General features: G+C 40.8%; 1 protein-coding gene across 1 annotated transcript in view; it reads left to right on the top strand.

Annotated features, from left to right (window-relative positions):
• Positions 1–15,814, top strand: part of LOC136678288 (clathrin coat assembly protein AP180-like) — a 39,897-nt gene that overhangs the window by 8,668 nt on the left and 15,415 nt on the right. Inside the window, exons 2-9 of the mRNA XM_066656285.1 lie at positions 8,709–8,851; positions 9,709–9,784; positions 10,728–10,830; positions 10,953–11,046; positions 11,547–11,658; positions 11,784–11,890; positions 12,146–12,187; positions 15,540–15,601. Coding sequence (XP_066512382.1) covers positions 8,709–8,851; positions 9,709–9,784; positions 10,728–10,830; positions 10,953–11,046; positions 11,547–11,658; positions 11,784–11,890; positions 12,146–12,187; positions 15,540–15,601 — 739 coding nt within the window. The remainder of the gene's footprint in view (positions 1–8,708; positions 8,852–9,708; positions 9,785–10,727; positions 10,831–10,952; positions 11,047–11,546; positions 11,659–11,783; positions 11,891–12,145; positions 12,188–15,539; positions 15,602–15,814) is intronic.

Here is a 15,814-nt window from a genome sequence, read left to right as displayed (position 1 = left end):
TTCATTGCCCAGATGTCCAAAGTGCTTCTTCAGAGTTTTATTAGGCAACGCTGGTATCACACACACACACACACACACACACACACACACACAGTGACATCAATAATGCAGCGGGGGTTGTGTTTCCTGTGTAATCAGCTAGGCTCAGAGCAGGGCTCCCAGGGGCTCTAATCTACAGAGGGAGAGCAGGGCACACCTAGCAGTGCAGTCAGACCTGGCTGTAAATTCATATTAGGCTCTGTATGTCACACAGGTCACCTAGTTCAATGCCAGGTGTTGGCTAGATAGGTATAAAACCCTGAGGCGCTGGCCTGTGGGACAGTGGAACTGTGTTCTTTGGAATGATAGAGCTCCAGCCAATATCTTGGGGTGAGTGGGAGGGCAAATCTTCTAGCACCAGTCCCTGACCTTATTAATGTCCTCGTGGCTGCCATCAAAGGCATTGTAAAGCCTTTCTAGAAGAGTACAAGGCGTTACTGCAGTGAACAGTAACATTCATATAACATATACCTCTCTCTCTCTCTCTCTCTCTCTCTCTCTGCTCTGTGGGATTATGGGTAGTTTAGTTTTCTGCTCCAGGGAGAGGACTATAAATACAGAAGCTTTTAATTCTTCATTCATGTGAAGTGAAATAATGCTCACACACAAATAAACACAAGCAAAACCAACAGCACTTAAGCCCTTTATTATCTTTTAAGTATTCAGCATATTCGTATAGTTCTGACAATGCTTTATTTGGTTTAAAAGTGACTTCTGATAAAGGATCATAACATTATTTTGTAGCAGAATGTGTTTTGCTCTCATTGGTGATTTAATATATTCTATGTGTTGATAAATACATTGTAGGGAAAGTGTCAACATGAGATGAGGACATTGGGCTGTTTATTGAGCTGGCAAACCACTCACAGAGGCTCGGGAAAGCCCCGCACACGGCCCTGGCCCACAACACAGGATCAGGGGGTCACCTGGACAGTGGACAGTGGATTCTCATACAACACAAACATACGAGGTGCATATGTCTCTCTCCTATAGGGCTATAGAACTATAGAGCTATGCTGGGAGTGGCCTGGCATAACTCTGCACCCTCACCAGTGACCTGAGGTGAGAATCGAACCCAAGGCCTGAAAGACAGTGGCGCTGTGTGGCTTGCGGTGCAATCAAGTCGCCTTGTAAATTAATCTAGGGTAATATTAATGCATGGAGGCTCAGCATGCTTATGTTAGCATGCAATTAGTGTTAAATGCCAGGATCAGTGTTTCATGATGGATGATGTTATCTGACTCTTTATTCGTGGTGTCCCATTACACCTCTGAGAGTGAGAGTGAAGAAACAACGTAATGTTTACGTTCCAGCATAAAGATACTTCTGAATCTGTGATACTGAGAGTATCTTTAAGGGCTCTGTACCTCAGGAGTTGGGGTACTCTCCATGTAATCAGTCATTTCAGTGGGGTCTCTTGGTTTATAACGCACTTTAAAACAAAACCCAGCTGCTCCTAGGTCTCACCAGAAATACATTTCACATCTGAAAGTTTGTAGACACCACTAATAATGATGAATTCAGCTACTTTGATGCACCCATTCAGACACAGTGCTGGAGCAGCTTCATAATGCTGAATGTCAAGTGTGTGGACTTCAGTGTTGAACTGTGGAGCAGTGGATGTCCATCCTGTAGCTTAGTTTTTGTGGCTGAATGCCTGGAAATCCTCACAGCAGTGTTTCAACACCGAGTCTAGGCCCAAACTGGAAGGTTAAAGTGTGGTCGACATTTGACTGGGGTGCTAATATAGCTGCTTATGTTTATGCCATCACATGGTAATTCTTGCTGTTACACACTGACCTGTTTCCTTTCCAGCTGGTGTGTTTGTGTGTGTGTGTGTGTTGCCCCTGTGTGTGTGTATGTGTGAAAGAACAGCTTAATTACACGTTTTGCTTGAACAAGTGCTTAAACAAACGGGGACCTGCTCTCCAGAGGAAGTGCTGCGGTTGCCGTGGAAACAGCCTTTTGTACATGTCTGTTTCACGCTCGTTTTATGGCTATTATTTTGTTTTGTTTTTGGCTCTGGGAGGCTCTAGAGATGCAAAGTGGTAATTTGCAGGTTTTTCACTGTTCAAAAAACACATAGCAATTCACAAACTTATTTTGGGTGAAATGTTCAATCACTTTTCTATTGATTTAGTTCTTAAACATATGTAATTATTTGATACCCTGCTGTATTAACCCTATTGTAACAAGTTTAATGTTTTGTGGAAATTTAACCAATAGCACCGAGCTTTGAATGACCTGTAGATAGGATCAACCAATCAGAAGCAGCCAAACACACTTCAGCTGTGACATCACAACCAAAACAATAACAGTATTTATATAATGAGTATGAGTTTGACTCCTGAGGTGCTGTTGTTTGGGATGGTTTGTGTGTGTGTGTGTGTGTTTGTGTGTGTGTGTGTGTGTGTGTTATGCTGATAGAGATGGTAAAGATATGATGATGTTGTGATGATGAGGGTGATAATCCTGTGGATTCAGGGTGATGTAATCATGTTTTATAGGGTTGGTTACATTCTGTATGTGTCTAATGTGACACTGTGTCTGTGCAAATGTGCGTGTGTGCATATATATATATATATATATATATTTATTTTTGCTTTGTGATGTCATAGCTATGATGCTCCCCCACTGCTGCATCCTGCCTCAGGTGAAGATTTAGAAATAGAGCATGGAATCACAGCATGTGCTGATACAGGCATCTATGTACACAGAGAATTTGTTCATGGTGAAGGAGTCTCTCCTGTTTTCTATCTATGTTTTGGGTGTTTGTGTGTGTGTGTGCATGTGTGTGTGTGTGTGTGTGTGTGTGTGTGTGTGTGTGTGTGTGTGTGTGTGTTTTAGTCTAGCACATAGAGAGTGTGCTTTTTTGAGCCCAGCTGCTCTGGCTGATACTGCTCCCAACCGCCCTGACAACAACTGCAATTACTACCATTGTGTGTGTGTGTGTATGTGTGTGTGTGTGTGTGTGTGTGTGTCTGTGTCTTATGACAGCTGTTAGTTTGTTGCTTATTCAGGCTGTGAGCGTAAGTGTTCCTGTGGCTTTGTGAAATATGAGATCCGTGGGATTCTGTATCTGTGTATGTGCAAGTGTGTGTGTGTGTGGGGGGGGTGCATGTGTGTGTGAGTGTGTGAATTATTCATTGGTTTGATAAATGCTGGGTGTGTATGAATCAGTGCTGCTGTACAGTCTCAGGAGCCTAAAAACATAGGTGGCGTTCCCACTGCATTGATTATCAGTTACTGGAATTGATTACAGCTTACACATTAGAGTAATAATAAACACAAAGGGGTTAACCAAGGCGCTATCAGCTCTAATAAAGAGTGGATGTCAATAATGAAGTCACTTAGACTGAGTACTTCTGGAGAATGTTATGAAATGTGAGTAAGTGGGATACCATTTCCACCAGGTACTTTGCATCTAAGATGTCGGACGATATGTGAAGAGATGAATTTAAAGATTTCAGTTTCATAGAGTCGAGTTTGTTGACAACTCTTACAATGAGTAAATTCACCTGCTTTAAGCTGCACCTGTTACATTCACTAAAATAGAAAACCATATCATCGCTGTCCAATTAAAATAATGTATCTCTCAAACCGTTATTTTACAGATGAAGGACCAAACCTTCTAAATAATTAGTGGAAGCATTTCTATTGGTCCATTCATCATTAAATTATCACACAGTGTGAAGGACAGCTCCTGTGTTCAAATGACAGTAAAGTAAAAATCCACAAATAAGAAGATGCTTGTTTTTAATTGGACAGCGACGATAAGCTCTGAAGCAGCTGCCCACCAATGGTCACCATGCACAGTGCCAAGCTTGGGGCTGTGGAGCAAGGAAATATCTTCTTTGGGGCGATGAAGCTCCAGCCAGTATACTTGGATAGAGTTGACTTGTATTGGTGATACAGAACTAATAAACCAACATTAGCATCTGGCTGAATGTCATCAAATCCTGAGAGAAATGTTCCAGCATCTAAAGCCTTTACAGAGCAGACACTGTTACTGCAGCAAAATAGGAACAAACTACCTATTAATACCCTTTATTTCAGAAGAAGTGCTTTGTGAAATGTTGTACACATGCACTTTTAAACTCCAGACTGAAGCCTATTGAGGGTTGGCTGTGTCTTTATTGGTCTGTTCTCTCTTCAAAGTCGCCTGATTCATCACATCAGCTAATTATCCGGCCCGTAGTGAGCTGAATCAGGTTTGCTAGAGCAAGAAAAGCTTTGAACAGTGCGGTTCCACCTTCTGTTAAAGCACTGAAGGTGAGGGTGTGTCGCAGCTGTGTCTGTAGCACCGTATGCTAACTCTCAGTTTATTATTATACATTTGTTACCGAGAAGTTGGTTGAGAATCAGTCAATGAGTGTTATAAGCTGAGCCTAGTGTGAGACTCTACTGAGATCTCCACTTAAAATCAAGAAGAGACACAAGTGAGGATCCTGGGCTCATAGTTTTGTTAGAAACATTGTTCAAGAGAAACTACAGATATTTTAATGAGGAACTACAGAGATATTAAGGGGAAGGAACTATTGAGATATCAAAGAGGAACCACTCAGAGACATTAAGGAAGAACTACAGAGGTATTAAAGAGAAACTACAGACACATCAAGGAAGAACTTCAAAGATTTTAACAAGACCTATGGGTTTAGAGATGTTAAAGAGAAATTACAGAGGAATTAGGAAACATTTCAGAGATATTAAGGAGAAACTACAGCAATATTAAAGAGGAATTATAGATATTGAGGAGAGTTTTTAAAAAATTTGCAGTGGGTTGTTATGAACAGCTCAATAAATCAGATAATTGAATTTTTCTTGGTTTGGTGAGAGCTGAGATGTAAGTGCTCCCTATTGGCCGTTTTCATCGGCTGCCAGCAAAGAGCTCTTATTGAGATGAAGGGGACAGTCGAAGGTCAGGAGGTTCTCTCTCTCTCTCTCTCTCTCTCTCTCTCTCTCTCTCGATGATGATGATGGTGATGAGCCCCCAAGGAGAGACAGCACTCGGTTCAGCAGCTCACATTATGTAATATGCTGTATGTGTGTGTGTGTGTGTGGACCAAAATGGCAGCAATAACAGTAGCAGGTCAACATGCTGTGTGTAATGTCTACATCTCAAATACAAAAAGAAAAATCCCCCAAGACCATGGCTGACATCACTGTTGGAACAAAACATATCTCCATCTTTAACATTATTCTGAACTATAATTTCTTATTATTTCCATTGTGTCTCTTTTTCTCTCTGACAAACACACACACACACACACTGACCCAGCCCCCCCCACACATACACACACACACACACTGAGCATTGTTTGTGTGTGTTAAAGGGTCAGTGCGAGTCAGAGAGAGAGAGAGAGGGTGTGTGTGTGTGTGAGTGTGTGTGTACACACATTAATTTCCCTCCACCAGCTCGGCTATTAGTTAGGGCAGTGTTAGCTCATTAAAGCAGAGGATATACAGATTAACAGATATACAGATACCGCAGACCATCCAAGGTCAAATCAATGAGACGTAGCAATTTTTCTGCTCTTCTTTCTATTGTTCATTCATTGTCTGTAAGCTCTTACCCACACTCCTCACAGTCAGTCACCCTGAGGAAACCCACGCAGACACAGGGAGAACACACCACACTCCTCACAGACAGTCACCCGGAGGAAACCCACGCAGACACAGAGAGAACACACCACACTCCTCACAGACAGTCACCCGGAGCAGGAATCGAACCCACGCAGACACAGGGAGAACACACCACACTCCTCACAGACAGTCACCCGGAGGAAACCCACGCAGACACAGAGAGAACACACCACACTCCTCACAGACAGTCACCCGGAGCAGGAATCGAACCCACGCAGACACAGGGAGAACACACCACACTCCTCACAGACAGTCACCCAGAGGAAACCCACGCAGACACAGAGAGAACACACCACACTCCTCACAGACAGTCACCCAGAGGAAACCCACGCAGACACAGAGAGAACACACCACACTCCTCACAGACAGTCACCCAGAGGAAACCCACGCAGACACAGAGAGAACACATCACACTTCTCACAGACCCGGAGCAGGACTCGAACCCACGCCCTCTAGGTCCCTGGAGCTGTGACAGAGACACTACCTGCTGCTCCACCGTGCCGCCCTTCTTTCTATTAGTTGTACTTCTAAAAATATGTATACAAAACTGCATCATCACCATAGTCAGATAACACTCTTCATTTTCATTCTTTCTATTAAACCTAATTCAACACCTTAAATTAACACCTGAGAGAGAGAGAGAGAGAAAGAGAGAGAGAGAGAGAGAGAGAGAGAGAGAGAGAGAGAGAGATGAAACTGTTTATTTCTATGTCACTGGCTTTTATAAAACTCCTAAGTGGAATTTTCCATTAACACTAGATGACAAATTATAAAACTAAATAAAGAGAAATCGATAACGGTCAGAAACGACGAGAGATGTGAAGTCCATCTGTGAGCCCTGAGCTGGTAAAAGTTTTTGTTTTGTGATGGTCCAGCAAAAACATGGAATCTGATGTATACTGACCACAGGGCCTGTAGATATAACCACTAAAATGCATTATACAGTGGTTCGCAAAGATTTGGGAATGGCCCAGGTCCTGTGATGTGTTTCATTGATTTTCTTTGTTTCCGTCTCCACTGTATCAATCCACTGACCATACAGGTGCAATTTGTAGTTCTACAGTTAAAGACTTTAGTCCATATGTTGCTCTGCATTCTTAGTTTAGCCCCGTTTTCACTGGTCAGTACCCCACAGGCCCATGAAAGAGAAGATTATTTGGGTGGTGGATCGTTCTCAGCGCAGCGGACACAGACGTGATGGTGGTGTGTTAGTGTGTGTTGTGCTGGTATGTGTGGATCAGACACAACAGTTGCTGCTGGAGATTTTAAAGTGTCCAAACATGTCCACTCTGTTAGACACTCCTAATATGTTGGTCCACCTTGTAGATGCATAAACAGTGATAGAAGCCATGCCCTGGGGGGGTCCTGACCATTAAAGAACAGGATGAAAACGGGTTAACCGTAAACGCAGAGCAACACATAGACTGCAGTCTGTATTTCTACAACCACAACACAGTCAGTGCAGGTGCTACAATGGAAAATGAGTTTAGAAAATGAAGGTGGCTTTAATTTTATGGTTGATCAGTGTTTATGTATGTACTATATCATACATAGTTTGTGAATGGTTTGTTTATTGAGTGGGTTGCTATTTTACAGACTAGAAGCTTTAAGCTGCATTCTCTATGGAGCCTCAGACTGCATTATGTATTAATCGTCTGTCTGCATTGACTTGAGAAAACTGTTGATTGTATACATGGGATTTACAGTACACACACACACACACACACACACACACACACACATACACACACAAACAGAGACAATGCAGATGGTGAGCAACAAACTTCAGCTGCAGTGTGATGAATAATCCCCATCACAATCACTGAGAGAGGAGAGAGATAGTGTGGATACACACACACACACACATACACTTTTATATTAAAATCATGTTTACTCTTCAGGGATTGGCTTTTGAATTTGTCCCCTTTTTGATGATGGTGCTCTTTAAGCAGCTGCATGAGTCTAAGTTCATCATACTCAGTCCCAAGCATCAGCAAGAGGGCTATAACATCCGTGTCATTGGTCTGTGGAGCGGTGGAACAGTGATCTCTGGAGCAATCTTTGGGCAGCCTCAGATTGGACATGCAAGCAGGACAGGTTTATGAGGAATGATGAAAAATAGATTGATTTTTCAGTCCAACTCTGCTCCACTTCCAGTGGAAAATGGCTTTGTCATATCTGCATATGTGCTTATGTATCATTCTCTCTCTCTCTCACACACACTCTCTCTCTCTCTCTCTCTCTCTCTCTCTCTCTCTCTGTCTCTCTCTCTCTCTCTCTCTCTCTGTCTCTCTCTCTCTCTGTCTCTCTCTCTCTCTCTCTCTCTCTCTCTGTCTCTCTCTCTATCTCTCTCTCTCTCTCTCTCTGTCTCTCTCTCTGTCTCTCTCTCTCTGTCTCTCTCTCTCTCTGTCTCTCTCTCTCTCTCTCTCTCTCTCTGTCTCTCTCTCTATCTCTCTCTCTCTCTCTCTCTGTCTCTCTCTCTGTCTCTCTCTCTCTGTCTCTCTCTCTCTCTGTCTCTCTCTCTCTCTCTCTCTGTCTCTCTCTCTCTCTGTCTCTCTCTCTCTCTCTCTCTCTGTCTCTCTCTCTGTCTCTCTCTCTGTCTCTCTCTCTCTCTGTCTCTCTCTCTCTCTGTCTGTCTCTCTCTCTCTGTATTCCTTGCAATGTAGGATGTTAATGATTTGTTTTAAAGGAAAACGATATATTCCAGACTGATACTGGGGACATTTTATACCCCTAGCACATTGAGCATGGAGAAGTTAGGCTCATGTGCAGCTGCTTCAGAGTGTCCCATTTGACTGGTCATTGATTTTCTGTGGAGATTATGCCCACTGTATGTGAACGTGTGCGTCTTCGATGGGTGCACGTTAAAGTTGGTCATATGCTGTATATCTTGCTTAATCTGATTTTACGCAGAAGACCGCAGCCCTGTTGCAGAAAGCAAAAACAGCTGCTTTGCTTTGTATTCTGAGTAATAATAAATGCTGTGTGCGCTTTATTAACTGAGCTCTTCTCTGTGTCCTCTTCAGATCTGATCCAGGCCACACAGGAGTCCAATGTGAATATCCCTCAGATGGCTGATACTCTATTTGAGAGGGCAGGAAACGCTAGCTGGATTGTGGTCTTCAAAGCGCTTGTCACCACCCACCATCTCATGGTCCATGGCAACGAGGTGAGAGGTCAATACCAGTGAACAGAATGTCACTGAACTTCAGGGATGTATCTGAGACATTCAATGTTGGTTTTGCTCATCTGTCTCTTTGTATTTAAGGGTTTTTATATTTTACGTAAAATAGACTCGTTTACGTAAAATGTAGATTAATATAGGCAATATTTATTGAGCTACACATACAAAAGTAGTGTCTTACAGTATGGTGTCTGTCTGCCTATGGTGTCTGCTAACGCAACATGCCAGATGTCTCGACATGGAGTTGTAGAGGTTCCAAATGGTGTCCTGCAATAATCCACCGCATGCAGCTTGAATATTCTCACACTTTTTCTGCAGATTTTGCGGTAGGGTGGAGTGTTTATAGCGTGTCCACACATTTTCAATTGGGGAAAGGTCTGGCGATGCAGCTGGCCATGGCATAGTATTTGTGTCATCAAGACATGTGGTATGTAGATGAGCATTGTCTTGTTGGAATAGCCCTCCGGAATGTGCGTTCAGAAAAGCTAGGGTTGGTTTTAAGGACAGTTGTCTTAACAGTCTGCATGTACATAGACCTGCATCATACAGTCGTCTGCCAATGATGCTGACCCTAACAGGATGACTCATGGAGGGCATCAGGATGGCCTTATATACTTAGACAGTTACAGCCAAAAGGCCCATGGAATATTTCGCATGTCTCAACATGTCAAACCTACCCGTCAAATTGCATTCCTGTTGGTTGATTCCTTCTGGGTGCAACTACTTTTTTTTTTTTTTTTTTGACAATGAGTATATTTTCTTAGCTAAACACAGACCATAAACAGTGATATGTACAGCAAAGTGTATAAGAAATCCTGAATGCCTTTTGCTTTTTATTTCAGAGATTCATCCAGTTCCTTGCCTCCAGGAACACCCTTTTTAACCTCAGCAACTTTTTAGACAAGACCGGCTCCCATGGTGAGTGCTATTTAGTTGTTAGCTTTAGCAGAATGCTACTATTTCTTAGTTTAACAAGCCTAGTTTTGCTGGATCACCATCGGCAGCAAAGTATGTCACACAAGGGTCACAGATCTTTTCTGTAATGGGGAAGCATCCACGCCTCTCATTTCCCAGTTGTGGTGGGAACTTCTTGAAATCCAAACATAGTAGTCTTACCAACAGTTTTAATAGGAAAAGGGATACATTATGTATTTCACAAATGTTTAGCCTGTTAATGATAAATGTTTGGGAAATATTTTAACAGCAGAAGTTTGGAATACTGTGATCCTAAGTACTTTAAAAGAATCTTATTGGGAGTATGGCTAGCTTTCTCCCAAAGTGAGACCACCCTGCTCTGCACATTCTAGTGTTTTTCCTGCTCTAATCTACTCACTTCAGCTTAGTAAGTGTATATTTATAATAAATTAATATCTGCTGAGTTGAGAGCAAGGAAATCATTAAAATGTCTAGTGGAAATGGGCCAAGGACTGAGAAAGAGCCACATCTTACATTACTCAGGGTAAAATAGGACACAAATCAGTTGTATTTTTCACATATATATTAATGACAAAGTATATTTGCACAGATTCTTTTAATTGAAGACAAGGCTGTTGCAATGGAAGTGAAAAATTTGATTAACGCTTTGGAATCATGGAGTGTTAGGAACCTTGGATTCTGGACCTGTTGGATCTTAAATAAAGTCGCAAAAGTGATAAACAATAAAGTGATAAAACAATTATTCTTCAGTGCAAATACAAGTGATGAATATCTATCATAACAAACACGACCTAATTATAGTACGCTATCAAGGAAAAATACACATGAAATTACAGCTGTAGTTTACATTGTCTGTCATCTCAGGAAGCACAGAGTTGTTGTGGTGTTTGCTGTAATGGTCTTTTTGTTATTGTGTATGTTTCAGGCTATGACATGTCCACCTTTATAAGGCGCTATAGCAGATATCTGAATGAGAAAGCCTTCGCCTACAGACAGATGGCTTTCGATTTTGGCAGAGTGAAAAAAGGGTAAGATTCACATCTTTTACGTCAAAAAATTAACTGCAGTTGGAGAAAAGATTTCTATATGGGCCCTTTACAATCAGTTATTGTCAATGTAAATCTCTTTTAAAATACTCTTTATGTTGCAGAACTGACGGTGTGATGAGGACAATGTCCACAGACAAACTTTTGAAAGGCATGCCCACCCTTCAAAGTCAAATCGATGCCCTGCTGGAGTTTGATGTGAGTCTTTGGCAGATCATTACATTAAAAGTGTGCTCCTGCCATTACATTAATAATCAATTACACTCAGTGTTTATAGCACTCTGGGCCTGTGACATGTTCAAAATACCTAGCCCTTTATAAGTAAGAGTGGGTTGAGGATGGTTAATGCATCACAGAATAGACCAGCAGTTAAAAAAAGCAGTTGCAGTAGCAGGATTGCAGCTGTGGTGAATGGCATCAAACTATTCAGGAAACCCAGTGAAATCAGTACCTGGGATTTAATTCTATTGAACCCAATGAAAGTTACAGTCAAATTTTTTCTGCCTCCATAAATGCAGGTTAGAAGTTTTCTCTACACGGCTGAATAACCAGAAACATACAGTTCTTTGGGGTCATCCACATTGTTTTTAGTAATAATTGACCACATATTATAAGAAGAAAAGGGACACACTCACTGTTACCATTATCACTTATGATTGCTTATGATTCTAACACGTTTTTGTGCATTTTTCTTCCAGGTCCATCCAAAAGACCTTGTTAATGGAGTGATCAATGCTGCATTTCTTTTGCTCTTCAAGGATCTGATCAAGTTATATGCCTGCTACAATGATGGAATCATTAATCTCTTGGGCAAGGGCTTCTTCTCACTACATTAAGACTGAGCTGGAATGGAAATTAATGAACTGCATTTTCAGTGTGTACATACATTTCCCATTACTAGCAAAAAAGTTATGTTGATCATTTGATTTCTACAGAGAAGTTTTTCCAGATGAAGAAAGGTCAGTGCAAAGATGCTTTGGAAATCTACAAAAGATTCCTGACGCGAATGACCAGAGTTTCAGAGTTCCTGAAAATAGCAGAGGTATGGTGTAAACAAAAATGACTTCTTTTTTAATATAATTTGTGATGGTCTGGTATCTTGTCAAGGTGGTATTCCTTTCTTGTGGCCAAAGATTCTGGATAGACTCTAGACCCATCACTGCCCTGATCCAGATTAAACAGTTACTGAATATGATTGAAAGCAGGAATATTAATAAAGAGTAACAATGCATTTATTGATGTATTTCTTTATTTTAAACATGCTATTGTAAATAGCAATGCCCTTCTCTCTTAACAGCAAGTTGGAATCGACAAGAATGATATCCCAGAACTTACTCAGGTAAAACTGATTTTACTCATATATATTCCCCGACTTTATTGCCTCCATCACCCATAATGATAATCTTGATGATTTTATATTATGTTCATAAAATGACTAACATAGCATGTCAATGTTGTGGTGTCCTTTACCTTGGTGTTGCATGTGTAGTGGGGTGATCCTACAAATCCCAGAATTCCCCTTTGTCTCAGCTTCCAAGAGTCAGTTCTGGCCATTCACAGAGATCCATTTAGAGGTTTCTCATTACGTGTTGATTTTTTTTTTTTTTTACTTTGTTGGAAGGTGCAGAGAAACCTATGTGATTTGTAGGAACTCAACTTTAATAAACAATAAAGCTAAAGGCCCAGCAATGAACAATTTTTTTAGTTGTACATCACTTTGAAGTAAAATTATACCAGAAATGGAAAGCTACTTTATTTTGGACATATAGCTACCTAAGTGTTTCATTTAAATTTCTTATGTTAGCTAGGCTAACCTTGCTAGCTGTAAGGCTAAGACTGGTTGCTATAGATAACTTTTTAATCTTAGTATGCATATATAATTTTGTTATTTTGCTGTGTGCTAGCTAAGCTAGTGCATCTGTCCATAGTGTGGCAGTTGGATGTAAATCAATAATTTCACACTTGTTTTTGTTCAGTTATGTTTTCTATATGCTAATTGGGTGTAGCTAGTCTTGCTTAAAGATAAAATGGTCTGAATGGGGGTTCATGTTCAGTTTTTGCCTAATAAACCTAAACTGTTAGCCTGAATCACACCATGAAGAAAGAGTACACCATTAAATATGGGTGTGTTCATGGATCCATTCCGTCCTCCATCCAGCTGATCATGGCATTCACTCTGATAATTGACAGTTTGATGATGTGCCCTGTGTTCTTGTTGCAGAGGTGCAGATTGATCACACAAGCTGAGAGTGTGAGTAGAGTGTAGTGCATTCAGCTTTCTTTGGCGAAAACAGCCATACGCAGAGAGAGAGAGAGAGAGAGAGAGAGAGAGAGAGAGAGAGAGAGAGAGAGAGAGAGAGAAGAAAGAGCGCAAGTGAGAGAGATGGAGGCAGACAGTGCTAGTGGAAAACAGAAATGCACACCAGCTCTCACTTTGTGAATGAACCTGGATGCAACTGAATTGTTAAGAGAAAAGATGTAGCCTGGAGCAGCTGCTGAAGGCCAAGTGTTTGCAATGAAATAGCTGAATTTAACCAGTAGTAGAGTTTCAACAATCATTAAAACCCATACATGAGCACATAAACCAAAGTCACTATGCTAAATGCCAGCTGTCAGCTAGAAGGCTATTAATCTCTCCAGCATTGGGCTCCCAGGAGTCATACAGTATGAATGTATGACTGGCGGCACGGTGGCGCAGCAGGTAGTGGATTGGCGACTCAAAAGTGTCCGTAGGTGTGAATGGGTGAGTGAACGTGTGTGTGTCTGTGTTGCCCTGTGAAGGACTGGCGCCCCCTCCAGGGTGTATTCCTGCCTTGTGCCCAGTGATTCCAGGTAGGCCCTGAACTGGATAAGCGGTTACAGATAATGAATGAATGTATGACTATCAATCCTCACAGCAATGTTCCAACATCTAGTTTAAAAGCTTTCCCATAATAGAGATTTACTGTATTAATACTTCATTTTGGAAATGTTTTGAAATAAGCAGGTGTCTACATACTTATGTAAGTTTAATATTTAACTTAAGATTTGTCTCTGCCCAAATGTTCAGGATGACAGCTAACGCAAAAAAATAAATAAATAAAATAAAGCTCAAAATGATGAAACAGTCATTTTGAAGTCCATGAGTTTAAGGTATTTGCTTTAGCCGCTAATCCTCTAATGCTAATGTGGTTTTGAGGTTGTGGAAGCTCTATGAACATGTTTAGGATTTTTCCTCTGAAGCATTTAGTGGGTTCAATGGTCTGCTCTAAAAGCATGCTGTAATGCTGTGTGATGGTGGTTAAATGATGGATTTCGTCCCAGGTTTGTTGGTGGGAGATGTGCATGGATGGGAGCAATTTTAGACCCAACTAGCTCCAGTGCGGTCTAATCCAAGTCTGACTGACAGCAAATACCTGGAAGTACTTGTGCTTTAAATCTATATATTTATGGAAATCAGGTTTCCACAGCAGTCTATCAACCAAAAATATGTTTGATGTCAGATGCCTCACTTGTTTTTACTCTGTGCTAGCAATTTAGCTAGCAAGCAATACCATATTAGTTAGGAATGTGGAATGGCAGTCTGAAATCATCACAAACTTGGTGTTGTCTGTTTGGTGTCTGTTATGGATGACACAAAATGACTAGCTCTAAGCCATTGTTGCCCAAATGAGGACATCCTGCACTAAAATCCCTTTCTCTATAGGAAAAACTTGCCATTGCACTTGACCTCAGTTCTTTGCCAGGTGTTATTGTGTATTAGTTCCTCTGTTCCTCTGTTGGACAGATGTGCTACTATATGTGATAATAATGTGCATTTACTAGATCTCTATTCAAGTAAAGCAATTGATTAATTTGGAAATGCCACTTTGTTAGGTGTAACTGGAAGTATTGGATTTATTGTTATCCAAATAAATTCTAATTGTTTGTGGAAAAGGACAATATTGAAGGCAATTACAGATCACTAGATGTATTTTTTTGGCACTTCCCTGACCAATAGGGCTCTTATTGTTATATGTTATATTATGTTAAGTAATATTTGACATACAGAATGATAGAGAGAAATATATATTTATAAGATCTTTTTAATTAGTCAGATTTGTTGCCATTCTGTAGTCTTTTAGAGTATATGACTACAGACACAGGTTTAGGGGATGTCAATATTTTGTTCTTTATTGTTTGGTTCTGTATTGCTGGAAATGCATGGCATGTTTTCCTCTCCAATGGTTACACCTGACGTCAAATGATACATCCAATGATATGCTTAGCTCTGCTGTGCTTGAATGCATGACCAAACATGCTGCAGTGCATTTTGAAATGCTGAACTAGAGCGTGGTGAAAGTTTAGCATGTTGAGATCACTGTTACTCAAAAATGGCCATAATATAACACACATTTTAGCCTATTCCTGCCCTAGCATACCTATCTCAACTCATCTGCTTTTTACTAAACAATAAAACTTGCAAGTAAATTACAAAACACAGTTTGACTCAGTAGACTGGATATCTACATCGACTATGTTTATATAATCTCCGACCAATGTTCCTTGAATTTTCTCTGCTGAATGCAGGTGTGGTATTTGGCATTAAAACTAGCTATGCTATTTTCAATTCTATTTAATATAAGTTACATTCTGCATTTTACCCCAGTTGTTTTTCTAGTAGGACTATAGTGGATTTATATTAACCTGACTCTTAAACTATGGATTTTTAGGCCCCTGAAAGTCTGCTGGAGTCCCTAGAAACACACCTGAACACTCTGGAGGGAAAAAGGGGGTAAGTAAATATGTATTACTGGGCTGCGCATGGATTCAGGGTGCATACTACTGTTGGGTTTAGGGGTTTGTGTTACTGCTGGACCCTGGGGTTTTGGGTTTAGGAAGTTGGGTTCTCTCTAGGCTTGGTGGATTAACAGACTCTGATCTGTTGGGGTTAGTGGAGTTTAATTATTGGGTTTAGAAGGGCATGATACAATTAGGATTTCACTGT

Source organism: Hoplias malabaricus, chromosome Y (genome assembly GCF_029633855.1).
Source record: "Hoplias malabaricus isolate fHopMal1 chromosome Y, fHopMal1.hap1, whole genome shotgun sequence".
NCBI lineage: Eukaryota > Metazoa > Chordata > Actinopteri > Characiformes > Erythrinidae > Hoplias > Hoplias malabaricus.
The sequence above is the reverse complement of the archived record's forward strand: the minus strand, read 5'-3'. Positions and strand labels throughout refer to the sequence as shown.